Here is a 22,751-nt window from a genome sequence, read left to right on the forward strand (position 1 = left end):
ACCGTACCCAACCTCAAAAATTTCTGAAAAAGCGTGGATATAAGCCTTCAATTTTGGAATTTTTTGACTTTTTTTCGCCCGGAAATAAATATTGCCGACATTTTTACCATGGTCCCTTATACCCTCCGGGAGTCCAATTGCGTGGGTGTATCCATCCAATTTGCCTTTAAATGGTGAATTTACCGGTTTATAACTTGCACTGATTTCATTAAATCAAGCTTACCACGAACATTTATGACACCATATAATGATCATAAATGGTTCCAAACGGCATTATATGACCCCTAGAAGTATCCCCCAAAATCTCAAGGATTTTCGATACCGGGCCTCGAAACCTCTAAAATTTCTCAAAAAGCGTGGATATAAGTCTTAATTTTGGAATTTTTTGACTTTTTTTTTTTGCTCGAAAATAAATATTGCAAAATGTTTACCATGGTCCCCAATAACCTCCGGGAGTCCAATTGGGTGGGTGGAACCATCTAATTTGCTTTTAAACGGCCAATTTACCGGTTTACAACTTGCACCTATTTCATTAACTCAAGCCTACCACTAACATCTATGATAACAAATAATGATTATATATGGTTCCAAACAGCATTATATGACCCCTAGATGTATTCCCTAAATTCTCAAGACTTTGCGAAATCGGGCTCCGAAACCTCCAAAGTTTCTCATAAAATGTAGACAATAGTCTTCAATTTTGGAAATTTTTTACTTTTTTCGCCAGAAAATAAAATTGCTGAAATGTTTACCATGGCCCCTAATACCCTCCGGCAGTCCAATTTGGTGGGTGGAACCATCCAATTTGGCTTCAAACGACCAATTTATCGGTTTACAACTTGCACCGATTTCATTAATGACAACAAATACTGATCATATATGGTTCTAAACGACATTATATGACGATGAGATGTATTCCCTAGAATCTCAAGACTTTTCGATATCGGGCACCAAAACCTCCAAAATTTCCCAAAAAGCGTGGATATTAGCCTTTAATTTTGGAATTTTTAGACTTTTTTCGCCCGGAAATAAAAGTTTTCAAAATTTTTACCATGGTCCCTAATTTCCTTCGGGAGTCCAATTGGGTGGGTGAAACCATCCAATTTGCCTTTAATCGGCCTATTTACCGATTTATAACTTGCACCGATTTCATTAACTCAAGCCTACCACGAACATTTATGACAACAAATAAGGATCATATATGGTTCCAAACGGCATTATATGACCCATGTATCCCCTAAAATCACAACACTTTTCGACGCCGGGCCCCGAAACCTCAAAAAAATTTCAAAAAGCGTGGATATTAGTCTTCAATTTTGGAAATTTTTGACTTTTTTCGGCCAAAAATAAAAATTTCTGAATGTTTACCATGGTCCCTAATACCCTCCGAGAGTCCAATTGGGTTGGTGGAAGTGTAGAACCATCCAATTTGCCTTTAAACGACCAATTTAATTACCGGTTTACATCTTGCACGGATTTCATTATATCAAGCCTACTACAAACATTTATTACAACATATAATGATCATATATGGTTCCAAACGACATTATATGACCCCGTGATGCATCACCTAAAATATTAATATTTTTCTACCGGACCTCGAAACCTCCAAAATTTCTCAAAAGCGTGGATATTAGCCTTCAATTTTGAAAATTTTTTATTTTTTTTTCGCCCGGAAATAAAAATTGCCGAAATGTTTATCATGGTACCTAATATCCTCCGAGAGTCCAATTGGATGGGTGGAACCATCCAATTTGCCTTTAAACGACCAATTTCCTGGTTTACAACTTGCACCGATTCCATTAATAATTCAAACCTACCACAAACATTTATGACAACAAATAATGATCATATATGGTTCCAAACGACATTATATGACCCCGAGATGTATCCCATAGAATTTCAAGACTTTTCGACACCGGGCCCTGAAACCTCCAAAATTTCTCAAAAACCGTGGATATTAGCCTTCAATGTTGGAATTTTTTGACTTTTTTTCGCTCGGAAATAAAAAAATTCAAAATTTTTACCATGGTCCCTAATACCCTCTGGGAGTCCAATTGGGTATGTGAAACCATTCAATTTGCTTTTAAACGGCCAATTTACCGATTTACAACTTGCACCGATTTACCGATTTATAACGGCCAATTTAATTAACTTACACCGAACCCGACTTGAACCGAAATTGACCCAAACCCGTTTTAACCTGTCAAAACCTGAATTTAACCCGACTTGCTACTAACCTGACCTGAATTCAACCCGACCCGTTCCTAACCCGACCCGAATTAACCAAACCTGTTACAAACCCGACCCGAAATCAACCCGACTTGTTATTGACCTGACCCAAATTCAACCCGACTTGTTAATGACCTGACCCGAATTTTACCATACTTATTACTTACCCAACCCAAAAATTCAACCCAATCTGTTACTAACCCGACTCGAAATTAACACGACTTATTATTGATCCGACCTAAATTCAACCTAAATTGTTCCTAAACCGATTTCAAATCACATTAAATGCAATTTAGACCACCTTATTATTGTTGTTCAAAGCATGCATTTTGTCTTGGGAGACCAAGTCGGTCCAGGCCAGCAAAAGAAAGGAGGATCATCCTCAAATTTAAGAGTTAAATATAGTATATATTTGTTGTATGGTCAAAGGAGATAATTATCTTCCTAAATTATAGACTATAGTTCCCTAGTATATTGCCATATATATTATAGTCAAAGGAAATAATTAGCTTAATAAAAATGATAATTATCTATTTATAGTTAGTTGAATTCAAATATGACCTGACTTGGAAATGACCCAACCTGATTGTAGCTTACAATTTATTGACTTGAACATAACCCGACTTGAATCCGAGAATGACCCGACTTGAAAATGACCCAACCTGATTATAACCCTCAAATTATTGATTTGAACCGAACGCGACTTGAACTAGAGAATGACCCGACTTGAAAATGACCCAGCTTGATTATAACCCGCAAATTATTGACTTGAACCGAACCTGACTTGAACCCGAGAATGACCCGACTTGGAAATGACCCGACCTGATTATAATCCGCAAATTATTGACTCGAACCGAACCCGACTCAAACCCGAGAATGACTCGACCTGATTCTAACTCGCAAATTATTGACGTGAACCGAACCCGACTCGAACTAGAGAATTACCCTAACCCGTTTTAACCCGTGAAACCCCGAATTGAACCCGACCTATTGTTCATCCGAATTGAATATAACCCAACTTGTTATTAACCTGACCTAAACCCGATCCAAACCCGATAAGATGTATGACCCGACGTGACCCGACTCAAGCATGATCTAACCCAAACCCGACCCGCATAGGTTATGGAATTAATCTGAATTGACCCAACCCGTAAATCCTAATTGACAGCTCTAAATGAACCCTGACAATATCTCGACCCTTATAGATTTTTTTGGCCTAGTGTTTACATGCAGACACTTTGAGAGTGAGTGGTTGAGGCCTTGAGGGTAAGGGATCCCCACCCTTAAAGTGGCTCTATTGGAGATTGAACCCCAATTTTAAAGTTGAAACGTTTAATCTTTCTCACCACACCAAGCTTGATTACCGAGATGCATGTATACTTTATGCATCATGACAATCGACAATAATGCATCCAAAGATAGCAAAACAAAATCTTGGATGAATACTTGAACAACTTATGAAGCATGCTGTTTAGCTAAATAACCCACTTTCATGGGTCATGGGTCATGGGTCCGACGTCAGCAGGCAAGAAAAAGGCCCATTTCCTTTTCCTGGGTTCAATGAAGCCAACTACAAAGGGTAAATCAGTAATTCCAACAAAGAATTGCGGAGTCCTTCATAATTGGATTACTTGGGTAGGTAGATTTGGATAGTCCGTATAAATATAACAACGTTTCACATCCACAAATCCAAAAAAAAAGGAAGGGAAAATTTCAAAGGATAAGCAACCTTCCAGATTACACCATTACTAAGGGAGTTGAGCGAGGAAATCCCTATCTCCTCCGCCCTTTAACTTTAGTAAGCTACAACGATTCGATAATTCTGAGTCTATTAGATTCCGACTAATCCTAACTCGACCTGAGTTACTTCAACCTTACAAACTACAAAGTGTAGCACCACATTCTAGATAGATTAAATAATAATTTCAATCTTGATTTCATTTCATTATTGACAATGTCAATTTCTCTACAATTCTTAACCACTTCTTCCCCAACAACCGCCGCCGCCGCCGTTGTCGCCGCCTCTTCTTCTCTAATTCCGCAGTCAGGAGCACTCTTTCGATTTCTCCGGAATCATCATAGACAGATAGTTTGTTATTCTAATGGAGTTGGACCCTTGTTAAATGGAGGAAGTAAACTAAATTTGATTAGACCCAAACCCGTTTTATTCACTTCTTCGGGTCATTATTCGGGTCGATTATCAAAGGGTTTTGAAGATTCTCGACGTACTATCGCCGCCGCTTCTGACGGTTCTGATTCTATCGAAGATGATGAACCCTTTAAAGATGCTGCTGAAATTGTGAGTGATGCTGAAGAAGAGGAGTTTGGGTTTGATCTTCCTGATGTTGACCGTTGGGATGTTTTGGGTCTTGGCCAAGCTATGGTATTATCCTTTATCCTCATCTTCCTCTGATTTTATTACTAATCAAGTGTTTTTATTTAATCATTTTTTGGTTCGGAATTAGTTGTCACGTTGATAATGTTATTTGAACTAGTGATGTAACAACTAAATTAAGACGGATGAAGTATTTAAGTGAATGTTGTTGTCTATCATGCTAATGGGTTTTGGCACATTGTATGATTTAGTAGTTGTTTATAGCAATATTAACCCCTTTACTGGCCGGCACCGTCAGTAATGCTAAGTTGGTAAATTCATATGCCAGCATTTGAATGACATGATCATGTAAAGGAGGTTCTGCTAAAGTTAAATTTGGCTACTGACTTGCTGTAAAAAAAAAAAATGGAGTCTTGATTGTGTATTGTTGTTCTGATGCAAAAGATGTTGTATTGTCTTAGGCAAAAAGAGAATTTGAAGTTGTTTCTAGCTTTGAACTTCCTTATTATGCCATTATTTTTTCATTGGTACATTTTAATTTCACTCACACTCTTATGTGTTTCATATATTTAGGTTGACTTTTCGGGAGTTGTCGATGAGGAATTTCTTGAGAGGTTGGATTTAGAAAAGGGGACAAGGAGGCTTGTGCACCATGAGGAAAGAGGTAAAGTTTTGCGTGCAATGGATGGTTGTAGCTACAAGGCTGCTGCTGGTGGATCATTGTCCAATAGTTTGGTTGCTCTTTCGAGGCTTGGGAGTCTTCCTGTCGGAGGGCCTGTTCTGAATGTTGCCATGGCGGGTAGTGTTGGTAGTGATCCATTGGGTGGATTCTACAGGTGAGGATTTTTCTTTTTCGTATTTCCCTTGAATTGCTTTGAAAAAGTATACAGAAAGTATGAGATGCTAAGTAAGTCCTTTGTGGATGAGGTATTAGCACTTTGTTAGATTTTGGATGCTTATTTATCTGGATGATCCTCTAATTTTGCTTCTGTTGAAAATTTTATTGTGAAAATACATTAACATTATCCAACTATTTATATCAAAAGCAGGTCAGAATATACAAACTGAGCGTTCATCTATTGCAAGTTTAAGTCATTTGTAGGTTTTTGTCTAGTTATTACTTGTTGCTGTTGACTTAGTCTAGTACTCTATACAAATTTGCTTCATGTTGCAGTCTATGTATTTTAGTAAAATTTCTATTTCTAAGATGAATAGTTTGTGGGTGTATACAATACGGAAGACTGCTCTTGCTGAAGCTTAGGACTTTGCTTAGTACGACTTTATACTATCTATTTTCTTAGTTTTATACATTTTTATTCTGCTATTCTCTACTAGTTATATTGACGTTTCCTGCCATTTTTGTAGGGCCAAATTGCGTAGAGCAGGTGTTGATTTTCTGTCTACACCACTCAAGGATGGGACAACTGGGACAGTTATAGTTCTCACGACTCCTGATGCCCAGCGCACTATGCTTGCATATCAGGTATTCAATCCTTTCTCTATATCTTACGGTAATCGGTCAATGTTTGTCAAAAACCCTAAATCAAGGTAGCTCCGAGGGTTTCTAGGAAAGCCACTACTTTCATGATTATGAGGCAGGTCTTTGTCTTGGGTTTACCTGTGTTAGATTTACAGAGTTGCAATTGTTTTGAATTTTATTTTATCATCTGCTTTAGAGGGTAGTATACTGAATTTACTGATTTTTTAAAGCTGCTTTAATGTGTAATCCTTGCCTTCTAGCTTGTGCCTTATGCAGTTTGTCACACATTGGATGTTTCTTTAGTTACCATTTGCTGTGTATGAAACCCCCTCAAAGTCACTTTTGAAAAGTAACTAATAAAAGTGCTATTATAATTTATCCATATATTAGTAGAAAAGGTCCCGAGAAATAATGTTGTTGATAGATTAATAACTACAATGACATTTTGTTTTTTGGGGTACAATATTGCTACTTTAAAATTTAATCAAAGTCGAAGTAATAGCTTGTATAAGAGATTTTACGTCTAGTAGCAATTTCTCCTTTCAAACCCTGTCATCACCTAAATCATTATTAGGCTTTGCCATAGAGTAAAAACAGCAACAGTGACAAAGAAGATGATAGTGCTGTTGCATTCTCCCAGGATGTAGAAATTCTTTGATTATGTAATATTTTCTGAAGAAAGCTGAGTTACAGTTTGATCCTAAAAAGAACTAGGAATACACCAAATATTAAGTATTTTTACCCTTAAAAGGATTAGGAACACACCAAATATCAAGTATTTTGACCCTAAAAAGGATTAGGATTTAGGAATACAGTCAATGGAGATATATTTTTTAGTTGTATCTCTGACAGCTCAACTGATAGGGTATGATTGCAGGAGATCATTTAGGATTTGATTGATATCTTTGTGATTTCTTGCTTATATCTTAATAAATTATTGATACCTTTCTGTGATCTTCTGTCATTAGTTTTATATTTAGAAAAGAGTATTTTGAAACAATGCACTAACATACTGACGTGCGCACATGCTTGTCTGAGTAATTTTGCCTCTCCTAAGTGTTCCTCGATCTCCAATATTTTATTGATTAATTGTCTCATACTCTGTTTTTTGCACTTTCTTAAGATTTGTTTGAAGCACATCTAATCTATTCAAATTTCCAATTTGAAAGACTTATATACCTCTATCAATCTGACTGCAGGGAAAATCCTCCAAAATTAACTATGATTCTGGACTGTCCGACATAGTTTCCAAGACAAGCATTCTTGTTGTTGAAGGCTATTTATTTGAACTCCCAGATACTATTAAATCAATAACAAAAGCATGCAAAGATGCACACAGCAATGGAGCCCTTGTTGCAGTTACAGCATCAGATGTGTCCTGCATTGAGCGGCACTATGATGATTACTGGTTAGACATTTGCTATCCTTTATTTACTAATTGCATGGTTTTTTTTAGTACAGAGTAAGGTATTATTGTGAAGGAATCATGATGAGTTTTGTGTATTTAGGCATTTGCTATGATTCATCCCCTTATTCCTTGTGGTATTGGGTGGTTAATTGGTGATGAAAATTGATTAAAATCACATGGTTGCTAGTGTGTACACAATATCTTGATATCAAATACTCCGTAGAATATTCCATGTTTAGTTACATTCAAACATGATTGAGATTTCCTTCGTTATCTCATCATTCTCAACCTTTCAAAGTCATATGTAGTGTACCATATAACCAAGCTTAATGAATTTGCTTACAATTGCCTGATATATTAGTGATTAAGTTAAGTCATAATTTTGCATGGGAAGAAAAGGGTAGCCTTCCATGCTGCTGACTACATTTTGCTGTATTTTGGGTACATAAGGTTTGAAGTCTAGAGAAAACTGGATCTATCAGTGTAGTAAGCAGTATACTGTGTACGAAGTATGTGCTTGCTTTATTAAGTGACTTTTTCTGAAGTAATTTTGCTCCAACATTTACGTTAAGCAGGTCATTAGGCTATTATATAACGTTGTATTTCAACCTAAATCATACCCTTTGAATTTCCCTTTTTTTTTTAATTAAATAATTTCCATGACTGATATATGTCATCTCTTCATATGTCCAGGGAAATAATAGGGAACTATGCTGATGTAATTTTTGCAAATAGTGATGAAGCTAGAGCTCTGTGTAATTTTTCATTGAAGGAAAGCACAGCTTCTGCAACAAGGTATCTAAGCCATTTTGTCCCACTTGTGTCTGTGACTGATGGGCCCCAAGGATCCTATATTGGGATCCGAGGAGAATCTGTATACATTCCTCCATCACCTTGTGTACCAGTAGACACATGTGGAGCAGGAGATGCCTATGCTTCGGGGATTTTGTACGGTATATTACGAGGAGTATCAGATGTAAAAGACATGGGTACATTAGCAGCTAGGATTGCAGCTGTAGTTGTTGGCCAACAGGGGACTCGGCTTAGAGTTCAAGACGCTGTTGAATTGGCAGAGTCATTTGCTTTCCATCTTGAGGATTCCTCTATTTGACTGGAATATATCTGTTCCTCTGTGCCTTCTTGTATGTTGAATACACCATCATTCCATATTAGTTCACTTGTTCATAGTAATGTTTATTCTTCATTGTACATCATATTCCAAAATAGGAAATCACTTTACTTTCTTCCCTTTTCCTCCATTGATGTCCTCTACTCCTCTTGGCTAAATATGTTGATGCCCTTAGGATTTAGCACTGCCTTAGGTAACGAAATCAGTTGTATCATCTGGACATAATGTATGATTAAATGAAGGTAACGTGAATGGTACGAGTAGACGAACTATTGGGTTCTTGCTTGGTGCCCTCTTGTACATCTGTTCCTTGGCTCTGTCTTTATCTCTATTTCTTTAAATTTGTTTATTCTACTTGATTGTCTGATAATTGTAATAAGCAAAGCTCCAAAATACATATATAAAATTTCAGTAAAACTTACCTGTAATTGTAGGAAAATGAGCAAGAGCAAGAGCAATAATAATAACACATTTATTCAAGAGAAAATAAATCAGGGAAGGTGGGTAAGTAAGATTAGTAACACAATTTTGTATGTAAATCTTTTGAAAGTGAGCTGGGGGGGGGGGGGGTTTGGGTACAAATCTTGTATTGTTGTGTACAATGTCATAAGTCAAAAGCTAATCAGCGTCTCCGGGGCGTTAGATAAGAGAATTAAAGTGCAAATATTAGAGTAAAATTAACATTAATTACACCGAACGACGCGTGATTTTGTCATAAATTCCTAACTTAATACCATTTCAACCAATATAATTTATCCTTATCTAACGCCCCGGGGCGCTCGTTAGCAACATCGATGTCATAACTATGCATAATACAAATTTTTTGGGGGGGTAATTAGTGTGACATGATTCATCATGAGATTTTACACATATTCATCTTTGACATTGAATTCTTATACTACGTATGTATTACACAATGACAAAGTAAAGGATACAAGGCCCGTGTCTGGATGATTAAAGCTACTTAGTATATCATTGCACGCCTTTATTCTTAATATTGAAATCTTAAATCGGTGCATAAAACAAAAGAAAACTTTTCATAACTAGACGATTAATTAGGTATAGTTCTTGAAACTACATGATTTTATATGCCTTCATCTCTATCATTGGATTTTTACACAAATGTTAAAAAATGTCATAAGTTTGACCGATAAGGTCGGACTTAACCCATCAAGCCCATCAAGAGATTTTTCACTTCATTTATAATGTTCTTATATACTTTTTGTTCAAATTTAGCAACGCTACTCAAATTCAAATTATCTTCTTTTAATTACAATTCAAACAATTTAGGTCCGGTCAGTTTCATCAAGTCCAACCTTTACTAAGACAAAAGATATTTTCTATAGATTTGCCTTATCCAACCACAATCCAAAAATAGCAAAAACAAATCAAAAAATTTCATGTAACTAATCTAACCATGTTATGTAATAATAATAAAATTATGGTTAACTCATAATTCGTACAGAATTATAAGAATATTTACTGCTATATTATCTGCCATCTTCTCTACTTCCTCGCGCTCTCTTCATCATCACTGCACCAAACAACACATCCCTGAAAATGGTACAATTTTAATGTCAATCTCTCTCTTCATCTTCATTTTCTCCCACTTTTCTTTGTAAGTTTTCAGCTTTCTCTTTCATCCCACCATCATTTTTCTGCAACTCTAAGATTTCTCTACTATATCCTCGATTTTCGCAAACTCCCAATTTTGGGTGGAATCTGCTCATCTTATCTTTAGATTGTGGTAAATTTTCCATCTTTTACTATCTGGGTACTTGTAAATGTGAAGTTTTCTTGAATTTCATGTACATTTTGCAGTTTAAGTTGAGAATTTTTCAACTGTAATTTCTGGGTTCTTCACATTATGCTGCTGGTGACTGATGTGTGGGTTTTTCTGCATTTGAATGTTTATTGCTTTGATTTGATTTTAGTTTAGTTCATAGTGTGGTGCAAAATTCCCCCAAAAACTTAGCTATGATTTTGCCCTATTGCTTGATTTTTATGTTCATGGAAAATTAGGGCTTTTGGGTTACTTCACCGCAATTGGGGTTTAGATAATTAGGCTTTGTTTTGGGGGGATTTTTTATTGTGATTTTGAGGATGGATTTTGGAACTGAACCTGGGTTTTCGGAAATGGGTGGATCATTTGAGAATTGGGGTGGGATTAATCCAAATGATCAGGCAATTTGGGCTACTGAAGATGAATATAGAAGTTGGAATGGCAGTGAAACACCAAGTTCTAATTACCACCTACCTCCGCCTCTGCGGTCGGGTGCCGGAGCTGAGCCACCCAATAAAAAGACTAGGAGCTCCCAGAGTGGTGACTCTGCGGCGAGCAGCCGCTCGAAAGCCATTGGGAAGATGTTTTATAAGACTAAGCTTTGCTGTAAGTTTCGTGCCGGGGTTTGCCCTTATGTCACTAACTGTAATTTTGCTCATGGCTTGGAAGAGCTCCGGAAGCCGCCTCCGAACTGGCAAGAGATTGTGGCTGCTCATGAGGAGGAGAGGGGTGTTACTGTTGAGCAGAGGGAGGAGCACCAGATACCTACTATAAGCACCACTGAATTGCGAAATGAATCTCCGAGGACCTATAAAGGAAGGCATTGTAAGAAGTTTTATACTGAAGAGGGTTGCCCTTATGGAGAGAACTGCACCTTTCTTCATGATGAGCAATCAAGAGCTAGAGAGAGTGTGGCAATAAGTGTGAGTCCCACTGTTGGCGGCGCTTTTGGTGCTAATGGCCCGACTCAGAAGCCTTCGAATTGGAAGACCAGGATTTGTAACAAGTGGGAGACTACCGGTAGTTGCCCATTTGGGAGTAAGTGCCATTTTGCCCATGGATTAGCAGGTATCATTCGTCCGCATTTAAACATATCTGTTAAGTGTACTTTGCTTTGATTTCTTATAATGATACCATCATGTGTATAGAACTTGCAATGAGTATATTTGAAAAGCTGGTCAGATTTTGTTAAGTTTCTTATTGGATGCTATCATCTTATCTGAGTTTGCTCAACTTTAACAGACAAAAAGTAGGAAATGCAATCCGTGTTCCCAAATCAGGGTGAAATAGCTTTCTTTCTGTTTCCAATGGGGGCTTAAAGATACAAGTAAACATACTTTCTCACTATAAGCAACATAATATTGGAACTGTGTATAGCCGAATGAGGGAGCTGATTCATCCTTGCAGTTACTATTCCATATGTGTAGCCTTTTTTCTCTTACATGTTGCTGTTCTGGCAGTCCCTTCCATTTACACTAAATAGTTGCTATTCTGGCACTCGCTTCATTGTAGTTTGAAATCAATCCCATTTTAGCCATGGCTAAAGCGCCATGCTTTACTTGATAACTATCTTCCTATAGATTCGTAGTCTCTTCTACCACATCAACGCTAGACTCTTCTACCACAGCAACACTGTCCCATTTAAGACTCCAGTAATATACCATCATTTTAATAAAATGTTTTTGACTTGATTATTATTTGATAATTTACTTTTATGATTTTATATTTTTTGTGTGAAAAAGTTCGGGAAAGATTGGGAAGAAGATTTTAAGTCTTGATGAAAGACTGAGTCCATAATTTGGCTTCCGTAACTTCAATTGTCCATAAATTTGCAGCAGTTGGTGGACTTGAGTTCCTTCTATAGATAGTGGTGAAAATTAAACGTTGTAAAACCTGATCTATGCTCTTTATGAATAGTATGTAGTACTAATGGAGTCATTTCTTCGATTTGTAAATTGTAAAAGCCTAGAATTTCATAGAACATATAATATTCTTATGCATAGCATGTGATTACTCTCAACATGTACTGTTTGATTTTATTTGACATCGAAGTTTCATCTTCCTGTTAGCACCTTTCTTGTTATTTGTAAGTCGTTTGAGCGTTTTCTCTTATCTCTTATGAAAGATTTTAATTCCTTCTTTGAAGTCTTATGACTTGGTTTGTTTATATGAGTCTACGAAATGTTTGTTCATGTCGGTTGCATCTCTTCTTATTGTTTGAAGCGGAAACTAGTAATTATTTGTTTCTCTTGAAATCTTTTTCCTTTTTGTATTTCTTTGATCAATTGCTTGGGATTTTTTTCAAGCTTATATCAGAGGCATGTGCTTTTAAAATTCCTTCATTAAAACTTTTCACACTTAGAGATCCATTGAAGCCCCCCTGCCCCCATTTCATAGAAGCACATGATAATAATTGGATGGTTCTGTGCATATATATACTGAAGGAGTTGTGTGCTCTATGCTATGAAGACTTGAGCTATGATTTTCGTGATTCCTCTTGTTATTTCCCAAAGATTTTCTAGCTTGGGTTGTGTTTGTGCTGAGAGAGGGGGCATTGAAAAAAAAGGTAATGAAGAATCAGTCAGCACGTATGTTTCGTAGGTTTACAGCTGACTCAATTTCAAAGCTTATATTTCTAGTTAGATTTTAGCTAACTTGTTTTACAAGGGTCCAAGCATTTTCTAAGTAACTGTAGAACAACTAGATTTGCATTTGTTGACCAAATCAACAAAATATCTTTATGACATATGGCTGGAAGCTTTGGAATCAAATGATGTTGAATTTTTTTTTTTTTGCCATATTGTGCAACCAGCGACACTGTTTTGGGTTTGTACACAGACATGTACTGTGCAATCTGTCTTTTCTGAAGCTGAGTGCTAGAGATCTTTATGCTTCTATCTGCACTTCCTAATTGGTGTAAAAGAGTTTTATTTTGGAAGCTTTCTTCTAGCTCTATTGGACTCTTGTAAAAATAAAATCTTCGCATGTCTTGGACCTCGATACCCTACTTGAGACAGAATATATACTGGTGCCTTTTGTAATTGTGTGAATGACATTTATGCTATGTTTGGATAAGAAATTAGAAGGGAAATGGAAGGGAGGGAAATAGGAGGAAGGGGAAGGAAAGGAAAGTGGAGGAAATGATGAGCTCCATTTTCCCTCCAAATCTCTCCAATTTTGAAGGGATGGTCTTTATTAAAGGAGGAGGGAAAATGGATCCCTCCCTCCCCCTCCCCTTCCCTCCCCCAACATATTATCCAAACAAGGAACTTTGTCTCCCTCCCTTTCCCTTCCCTTCCTTTCCTTCCATTTTTTGTTATCCAAACATAGCCTTAAGGATGTAACAGGATTACCAAATTAGTGCCAAATAAAAATTCTTTGACATTGTAGAGAATTCCTTCCCTGGATATGGAATTTGCAATTTCTATTCTTGGACCGTATACCCCCGCCCCCCTCTTCCCTTCCCTAAGTAACTCACATCTCTATTTTGGCCTGTCCAAATTCAGGAATTATTTTTGTAATTCAAGCTACGGACTTTCTCATTCCTTAATATTACCTTGGACTTAGAATTCCAGGGGAACCTATCTTGTACATGTTTGAGATTATAAGTTTTAGAGAGTAAAAGACAGTTATGGAGTTCTGGGAGTGGGGAATTGGGGAGTGTTTTATTTACAGTGGCTTCTTGATTTGTCTCCTCTTGATCCCCAATTTAAGATATAGAATAAAAAGAGTGGAAAGAAAGAAGAATTAGGGCTGTATTTCATGGTTTATCTTTATCCAGGGGATGCATATGGCTAACATCTTGTTGCTGTGTGGCAGAATTGCACAAATTCACTGGTACTGAGGGGGAAGGCAGAGACTCCTCTGTGCTGACAGAAACAAGGCCAAGTGGTATGACCACAAAAACAGATGCATCTCCGAGTTTATCAACCCCTCGTCAGGAATATCACCATGTTGGACTAGGAATTCCATCACAGCGGACTTCAAGTATACCTCAGGCAGTTGGGCAAAGGCCTGCCCAGAAATGGAAAGGACCTGACAAGATAAGCAGGATATATGGTGACTGGATTGATGACATTGAATAACTCTGTGATAATATCTTCTGGTTCATCGAGGCTTTCCGTTCTATGTCTATGATTGCAGAGGAGGGGCTATAGATTTCTGTAGGTTGGCCCAGGAGGTCATTGTGAATCTGTCATCTAGTTTGTATTTTGTGTAATGAGCTGTTGAGTTTTATATACATATGTGACTCTTGTGTTCAAAGCCAAGGCCAAAACTTTTTGTATCATGCGTTTTCTCTGATAAATCAATTTTATCTTGTATTTACCTATGTGCTTAACTTAGTGCATTCTGCAGTGCTCAAGGAATTCCAGAGATTTATCTTGAATTACCTCCTTTTATACTGTTGTTAATCAGCTTGATCAGAAGGAATAAAGCTGTCTTTAAAGTTTGGGGCACAACCTCTTTGCTCAACTGTAAATATATATTTTGGCTAAGATTTTTGATTTTGCCTTTTAGATTTGATTATTTATGGCTATTGCAGAAGGATATCTAGCTTCAGACACAAACGATGGTGCTGATCAGAGCAGTCATAAAAGCGTCAGAGTTCGAGTGGCCTAAGACCAAGGAATTCTCCGTTCTGTTCTTGTAGCCAACCACGGAACCACCAGCTTAGCAAGGTATCAGCAGGACAGCAGGGGACCAAAGATGCTGATGGGAGATTGAAATCTCTCTTTCCTTTACACCAGTGCAGCAGCAGGGCATCAAGGAACATTCGTTGCCAATCCGGTTAGTTTGGGTTATATATTATGGGGGTATTTGCACTGATTAATACACTAGGGTCCTTGAATTGCAACCTTCTTTCAGAAAAAGCACGGAGTACACGAGCTTTGCACCAGCCATCTCTCTGAAGTATACTCCTGTGAAAATCGACCGAGTGAAACATGGAAGCTCTTACTTGTGTTACCATTTCAACTTCTAATACTAGTTAGTTACCCTATTAGTCACTAGTTAGCCACCTTCAATCTAATTATATCTTTCCCAAAAAAAAAAAAAAAGTTTCTAATAATGAAAATTAACAATTTAGAATTTTTTTAAGGTTATATGAAATGTAACTCCAAATTAAGCCATATTTGGTATTGAGAAGGAAATCACTATCTCAGGTTAAAAGGAGTACCTTATGAAATAAACTTTTGTAATCTGCCTATATTTTTTTGTCACTGTTTTTATCATGTGTAAAATAGATGAGGGCATATTTAAAAATGTGGTGTACGTGGATTAATTCTACTTTCTGAAAAGAATAGCATCAGAAAGCATTTACTCCAAGTCACATGCCATTATTATTCATTTTATCTTGATTTCTAAATAGTGCTGGATAAATCATTTTACCACTCAAATGTTAGCATTGTCTAATTACTATATTCACGATGCATATATAAATCGAGATGAATATAACAACTCCTCATATGACTTTATTTTACTTAACGTATAAATCACAAAAAGATACGAAATATTAATTAAATGATATCTAGTGATAGAATGAAACTAAAATTGGATCAATTATTTGATGATGGAAAAAGGATAAAGCACAATAAATATGAACCATAAACTATTATAAATATTTAGGGCATTTAAAAGTGGGTATTGTACCATTGTGGTTGATCGCCTAACCAACGAAAGGCCCTGAAAGTACAATTGATGTTTAAGGGGGCCATCCAAATTGAAGAATAATTTGGTATTTTGGCGTTGCTTTTCAGCATAAGTTGCAACTAACTCTTTATTCCAACGATATAGGCCCTCCTATATCTAATAATAATACGAGTAATAATAATTAAAAATAAAAAACGTTCATCTCCAATTATTGGACCGTCAATCAGTGGCGGACCCAGGAATTTCCGATTGGTGGGTCACAATCGATAATCAAGTATGTAAAAAAAAAAAAATTACCGAACAACCAAATAATAGTACTAAAAAATACATCCAAATATTCAAACAGTACAAAATACAACCAAATGTTCATATAATACAAGCAATTTCACATAATGACATAATCACATAAACATATTACACAAAACACAATTACACAAAACAGATTTCACATAAGTAATAAGTTCAAGAGATTTCAATTACACAAAACACAATTACACAAAACAGATTTCACAAAAAGAATCAATTGATGATTAGTTGATTACCTACCTTGCTAGGCGGAGGCGAGCAGCGGAGCAGGCGGAGCAGCACTGCAATAGGGCCACGGGCAGTCGGCCAGCACCGCAGCACGGCAGTCGGCAGCACTCAAGTCTCAGGCACCGAGGCACGCACTCAGCAAGACAGCAATTCGCCAATTCAGCAGCACAGCCAACTACAAATTAACAAATCAACCAAAGTTTAAACCAAAGTTTAATAAAATTAACTAATTAGACTGAATTAATTTGAAGATTAGAAATTAAAAATAAAAATTAGAAATCAACTTACTAGCGAGTAGCGATTTCGAAATGCGATTATGCGACTATGCGAGAAGCCACGAAGAGGACGGAGTCCACGACCACCGACGTCCGACCACCAGGCGAAGAGAACGGTGGCTGCCTGGCTGGGACGAAGCGAAGAGGCGAACTGAAGAATGGAGATGAGGCGAAGACGCGAAGAGAAGAAGGCTAGGGCTTGAAGTCTTGAACTGAATTCATGTTTGGTTTTTTTGGGGAAAACTGATTTTAATTTTTTTTTTTTTTAAATAACTTAAAATTTTTTTTTGGGCCTGGTGAGTCACTTGACCCACCAGGTCTAAGCCCAAGTCCGCCACTACCGTCAATATACGAGACATCAATTTAAAAGTACTTGTACAAAAAAGTTACCTAATATGGAGTAGATGATTAATTTACGTGAAACTTATTTGAAACTCAAAAAATGCTTGGGTGACGATGTACATTAACTTGGTGTTATAAACGTTTTGTGTCCTTGAAAAGGCATGGGGCAAGCTGGCTCAGGAAGTACTGAAAGGTTTAGGAATGATGAATTTCTATTTGCATACTTTCTACTCTTTCCTAAGCTAGCCTTCTTAAACTATAAAGATATGATGAATTTGTGGTGAACATTAAATTGAATTATACTATTCTAACATGGAGACATTTTAATAAGAATAAAGTAATTATATATGTGATGTTACTAATTACTATTTTAGTATTAATTAAATTTTGTGTTAGTAGTTATGGTTACTGCAGCATGGAAGCATGCATGGAAGTAGACACACAAACGAGTGATATGACGCATACTTAAGGCTACTTGTTTTGATTAATTTTATTCACTTGTTTTACTGTTCGTCATTGACTTGTACCACCCACAAGAGGGAAAAAAAAATAAAAGGATTGTGTCAATATTAATGATTATTCCGTGATTCGATATATGTCGATAATGTGGATGCTAACTAGCCTATTAAGTTAAGTCTCGTAGTTGATTTAGCCCATTTAGGATCGAACACCGTATCATTCGGTAAGAAGGGCAAAGAAATATATTTGCAATTAAAGAAAAAGAAACCTAATAATGTGGCCGAACATCTAGAGATATAGAGCTGAGTACAAACTTATAATATGTCTTACAATAGCTAATTTACAAATCACATTCCATTCGAATCTCATTAATTGTAAAATATTAGTCAAAATAAGAGGTTAGTTCTCATTAAACTCATTTATATTGTAAATTAGTTCAAAACGCATCAGTATAACTGTATAAGTAAAAAAAAAAAAAAAAAAAATTCCTTCATTAATGTAATGTATGTAACACATTACACATTTGATTAATACGTAGATGTTATCTATAAAATGATTGAATCTTTTAAATCTATCAATATTTTTGCAATCAATTATTAATATTATATTAATATTTGTTATGAATAAATAATTGCATAGGCAAGAAGGCATTTGTTGGAATTAGAAAAGTGGCGACGATTAATGGCAACGAATATAGGAGCATGGTCAGCTGTAGGGTGGATTAGCTAACCACATTACATTACATCTTCCTCTCAACTGGGCCCCACCTTCTCACTCTATCTTTCTACTGTACATTCTCTAGAAGGGCAGCTCTTCCAGTTATAGAAGGCTACTTTTACCGGTATTACCGGTAATCTTTCTTTAAACCTTTATTGCTTTATTATTAATTTATTAGTGTGTATCTATATCAAGTACACTGTACTACCCTTCTTGTCTTTTTCCTCGTCCTAAATTTCCCACATTACAAAAGAGTAAGGTATTGATGTAGACAGAATTTAATCTCAGGTCTCGAGTATTATCTCTGATCCCGTGATTGTATCAAGAAGTCCCGAGTGGTTGGTAATCACCCCACCCCAACTTTCGGATCTTGCACTTTCCTTGTCACCCAATTGATTAAGACAAATCCCATAATTTATGTGTATAGTTAATAACTTTTTGGACATAATTATGTGTAATTAGCTAGGGGTAGATGCTCTACTTCCCTAGTTTTCTAGTGTAAAAGCGGTTGAACTTGTTCAAAACGAACCTAGACACAAACCGATAATTATATGATTACTCTAAATCATTGATTAAACTCTCGTACCTTTGTGTATGGATCAACACTTGTACACGACGAATCAACCCGTCTCATATACTACCTCCGTTACAGGTTATGTGCAACGATTAGACATTTTCCCTCTCTGTTTTATGTCAAATCGTTGCACATAACCTGTAACGGAGGTAGTACAATAATTCCGAAACAATCAAGGTAGGCATAACTAAACAACCTAATTCTCACGGGAGACGATCATCACCTACTCCTACAATCTTGCTTTGCCAAAAAACATCAAAACAACAAATAAACTGAAACAAACAAATCCACCAGATTTAGTTTATGGATTACTTCTACTTCCTACTTTCTAAGTTGCGTGCTTCTGTTTTCGCGCACTTACTACCAATAACATGCTTTTCAATCACAAATCCAAATTCATAAATTATTGCTATCAAATATGACAAGTTACTTTCATCATTCAATTATATACAAACATACATTACATAATTGTTTTCACATTACCTAAAGTATTATGATCGATCGATTTATTCCAATTTTCTTTCTTTAAGAAAATAACAGAACCTCCCCTGTATCCGAACAAGCGCCATATACCTACACCATTACATTACATATACGTAGTATATCGGTATTTACATCAAAGTCGATTTCCTCCCCACATACATATACCTTTGTGTGTATACCAAAAAAAGAAAAAAGAAAAAAAAGCTCTTAAACTTACTTGTATTGCTTCTATTCATATCTTCTATAAGTCTTTCCTAACTGTCTATATTTATGTACATATACAATACTTGAGAAGAGAGTACCTGCAGCTATTAGTCTTGTGTAATATACAGAGTGCACTCCTGCACGGACTAGTATAGATCGCGTTAACTAGCAAAGATGTAGCGAGCTGTGGTAGCTGTAGTAGTAATATTGTAGTGGCAGGCTGGCAGCAGTTTTAGTACTGTATGAGAAGTGCCCCGAGAGGGGCTCTATGAGGTATACCCTTCCTGCGCTTTGCAGACCTGTAACCTGCACCGCCTGAGCCAGATGAAGTCGTTCTTGGCGGTGTTGATGGTGAAAAACTCTGCAGCTTCTTCCTGTAATTGTAACTGTAATTGTAATTGTTATAAGCAGCACTCCCCTTTTCATTGTAATAGTTATTCAAGGATTCTTCCGAGTCTGAATTCGAATTTCCTGTCTCTCCGATCCTTGTCTTATTATCAGTCCAGAAATTTTTTGATGTCCCATTTATCTGAAAAGATGAAACATAAGGAAAATGGTTACATTTGAGAAAAATCTTACTAATGTAACAATTTTGCTCTGTAAAATTTATCAATCTCGATCCATTCTTATCAGTTTTGATCAGTAAAAAAATGGAAATCACATACTACCTCAGTTGGTTATCTACAACTTTGGGGTATTATTTGTGAGATAAAAAATATTCAAAAGTTGTGAGATAACCTTTAACAGAGGTAGCAATTCGTTTTGCAGTCGATTTTAATCACATTTATGCAATTGATCTACATTTATTAGTTACAATAAATAATGTTACAATGCTAAAGTTTACAAATGAAAAAAGAATCTATATGCCATTGATCTGAATTTATTAGTCAATTTCATATTTAGCTCAACAATGTTGATCTGTTATTGCAATTAGAATACAATAAAATTGTAGTCATTGTAAGAAAACCCGTCATACAAGTAACAAAAATCCATTGATGACGGGGTAACATTGATTAAAAGAGTATTAGTATAGTTGGGAAAGGTCGTGATCAAGAAGATGGGAGTTGTCGCCACAAGAATGGTTGAAGCGAAAAGTCAAAAGCTTAATAGTATAAGCAACCATACTATAGTTAGCAAAAAAGTAAGGTGATCGTAATTGAATAGGACGCTTGTGGTTGTGGAAGATTAGAATGCCTAGATTGTGCAACTGCCGCCGCCCTAATCACCTAATTAACTAAACTAATAAACTTGTTGCGCGATCCAACTTAGATTAGCTTATCTAATTGTACACGCACATTCTATCTCGAATCATCTACCATTTGATCATGAATCGATAACCACGAACTATATTCTTTTTTCCCCAAAATTTGGAATCAAGCATATACCTAGCATAAAGTTAATTCAATTTCTTTAGCATTTTTTATGATGTTTTACCTAAAATTACTATACCATCCGATCCCTTTTTATTTTAGTGTTGCACAGAGTACGCAATTGGCAATAATGTGGACCAGATTTAATCTCATTCATACATTCAATCTCATTCATACATTTCAAGGGTATAGACGGTCACAAAGAGCAAATGATGCAAGTAAATTCAATACCCGAATACCCGAATACCACCCAATACTTTAACCAATTGGGGTACATACATGAACTCACATTGATTAAGGGTAACATATTTTACACTTACATCTCCTATGATTAAATTTACATTATTGAATGGTTGTTAACATGTTATCCCATCATTTTTACCAGATTTAGAACACATTTAACAAATTAATTTCTTAATTTAATTTTGTGTTGGACCAAATTCATCCCAATACAACAAACATTAAATTGACCAATTAAAATTAGAAAGAAAAAAAGAAACTAACCTTGCAGGAAAGTGAGCAAAAGGAGAAGGAATCAAGTAAACTACGGTGGCAAACAAGGCAAGTATTAGTAACGCCTTTACCGGGCCGAGGCTGCGGTCGCTGGTTCAAGAATACGATGCGGGCGCTATTGATAATGTAAGTCTGTATCCCTGTTATGTCCACATATTTTTGTATCTCCGTTACCCTTATCACATCATGGTAAGAAGACCGCCTTATCTGAAAAAAAAAAAAAAAAAAAAAAAAAAAAAAAAAAAAAAAACATTCGACCGCCTCCAAAATATCAGAAACGGCTGTGCTCAAACGAGCAATTAATCAATCAAACAGAATAACTATATTACCTGGATTGCGTGGTGATCCTTGTGAGACGATAAGCAAACAGAGCAAAGCGCGCCATTCATACAATCCAAACAAAACATGTTACATTCGCTTTTATGAGCATCAGGGTGAGTCTTACATTGGCCAAAGAAGCTAGTTTTCAAAAGGGGTTTCAACCAAATAGGCCATTTTATCTTCTCTTCATCTTCTACTACTTCTGTTGTTCTCATCATTTGTTCCATTATTCCCATTTTTTTTTTCTTCGAATCAGATAAAAATTCTTGACCTTAGTTTCTATTTTATAGTGGGAATTATTTTTTTTTTTTTTTTTTTTTTTGGGTGTTAATAATATAGCCCACTATTTACTGGGTAAGTAAGAGAAGATAATGATCTAACGATCAAAAAAGAAAGGAAGAAAGTATGGGAGGTGTTGTGTAGAAAAAAATAATAAAAACTTAAAAAGAGGGTGTGAGAAAAGAAAAGACTAGTGAAGTGATGACTGATGAGGTAGTTATCAATTATCAAGCATGACAAAGAAGAAAGTGGGAAGATTAAAAAGACGATACTTTTTCTTTCTTATTTTATATTTTCATTCATGTTTATGTGTATGTGGGTCTTGGTCTATCGTCTGTGTATGGGACTTGGGTGGGTGGAATTTTTACTTGTGCATTTGTGCTTATCTTCTCCTTCTCCAACCTTTTTTTTTTTCGTTTTTCAATACCCTCTATTTCTTTCACATATTATTATTTTATTAATTAAATGCGAGTATCGAATAAATCCAAAGATTTTTATTGATCATATATTAAGTTTTACGGAGCTTTTTCATTGCGACAGGCCACATGGTGCGGCAGGTTACTTGTATTATCGGTTACTTATTTCTGGAGTTACTTGTAGGTGTTACTTGTATTCTGGAATTACTTGTATACTTGTATATACAAGTAACCCCAAACCAAAACCT

The 22,751-nt window shown here is 36.1% G+C and overlaps 3 protein-coding genes across 3 annotated transcripts; 2 read left to right on the forward strand and 1 right to left on the reverse strand.

The window, feature by feature from the left end:
* Nucleotides 1-3,907: 3,907 nt before the first annotated feature.
* Nucleotides 3,908-8,886, forward strand: LOC110693041 (uncharacterized sugar kinase slr0537-like). The gene is made up of 5 exons (XM_021870162.1): nt 3,908-4,615; nt 5,141-5,403; nt 5,933-6,050; nt 7,247-7,455; nt 8,149-8,886. The coding sequence occupies exons 1-5, from the start codon at nt 4,187-4,189 to the stop codon at nt 8,564-8,566; spliced, it is 1,437 nt and encodes a 478-aa protein (XP_021725854.1). The 5' UTR covers nt 3,908-4,186; the 3' UTR covers nt 8,567-8,886.
* A 952-nt stretch (nt 8,887-9,838) lies between these two features.
* On the forward strand, nt 9,839-14,824 carry LOC110693042 (zinc finger CCCH domain-containing protein 56-like). The gene is made up of 2 exons (XM_021870163.1): nt 9,839-11,435; nt 14,187-14,824. Exons 1-2 carry the CDS (start codon nt 10,688-10,690, stop codon nt 14,450-14,452), a joined length of 1,014 nt encoding a protein of 337 aa, XP_021725855.1. The 5' UTR covers nt 9,839-10,687; the 3' UTR covers nt 14,453-14,824.
* A 4,499-nt stretch (nt 14,825-19,323) lies between these two features.
* Nucleotides 19,324-22,449, reverse strand: LOC110693043. The gene is made up of 3 exons (XM_021870164.1): nt 21,817-22,449; nt 21,479-21,694; nt 19,324-20,133 (listed from the first exon to the last, which is right to left on the reverse strand). The coding sequence occupies exons 1-3, from the start codon at nt 22,042-22,044 to the stop codon at nt 19,837-19,839; spliced, it is 741 nt and encodes a 246-aa protein (XP_021725856.1). The 5' UTR covers nt 22,045-22,449; the 3' UTR covers nt 19,324-19,836.
* Nucleotides 22,450-22,751: the final 302 nt, after the last annotated feature.

The sequence above is a fragment of the Chenopodium quinoa genome, unplaced genomic scaffold, assembly GCF_001683475.1.
Source record: "Chenopodium quinoa cultivar QQ74 unplaced genomic scaffold, ASM168347v1, whole genome shotgun sequence".
NCBI classification, from domain to species: Eukaryota; Viridiplantae; Streptophyta; class Magnoliopsida; order Caryophyllales; family Amaranthaceae; genus Chenopodium; species Chenopodium quinoa.

What these genes read in the sequence shown, in the direction of transcription:
- LOC110693041 (XM_021870162.1), top strand. Translation starts at nt 4,187, where the DNA reads ATGTCAATTTCTCTACAATTCTTAACCACTTCTTCCCCAACAACCGCC. An exon ending in TGGGTCTTGGCCAAGCTATG is followed by an intron (nt 4,616 to 5,140) that starts GTATTATCCTTT and finishes TCATATATTTAG; the next exon opens with GTTGACTTTTCGGGAGTTGT. An exon ending in GCACTATGCTTGCATATCAG is followed by an intron (nt 6,051 to 7,246) that starts GTATTCAATCCT and finishes ATCTGACTGCAG; the next exon opens with GGAAAATCCTCCAAAATTAA.
- LOC110693042 (XM_021870163.1), top strand. Translation starts at nt 10,688, where the DNA reads ATGGATTTTGGAACTGAACCTGGGTTTTCGGAAATGGGTGGATCATTT. An exon ending in TTTTGCCCATGGATTAGCAG is followed by an intron (nt 11,436 to 14,186) that starts GTATCATTCGTC and finishes GCTGTGTGGCAG; the next exon opens with AATTGCACAAATTCACTGGT.
- LOC110693043 (XM_021870164.1), bottom strand. Translation starts at nt 22,044, where the DNA reads ATGGGAATAATGGAACAAATGATGAGAACAACAGAAGTAGTAGAAGAT. An exon ending in AGGATCACCACGCAATCCAG is followed by an intron (nt 21,695 to 21,816) that starts GTAATATAGTTA and finishes TTTTTTTTTCAG; the next exon opens with ATAAGGCGGTCTTCTTACCA. An exon ending in TTTGCTCACTTTCCTGCAAG is followed by an intron (nt 20,134 to 21,478) that starts GTTAGTTTCTTT and finishes TCATCTTTTCAG; the next exon opens with ATAAATGGGACATCAAAAAA.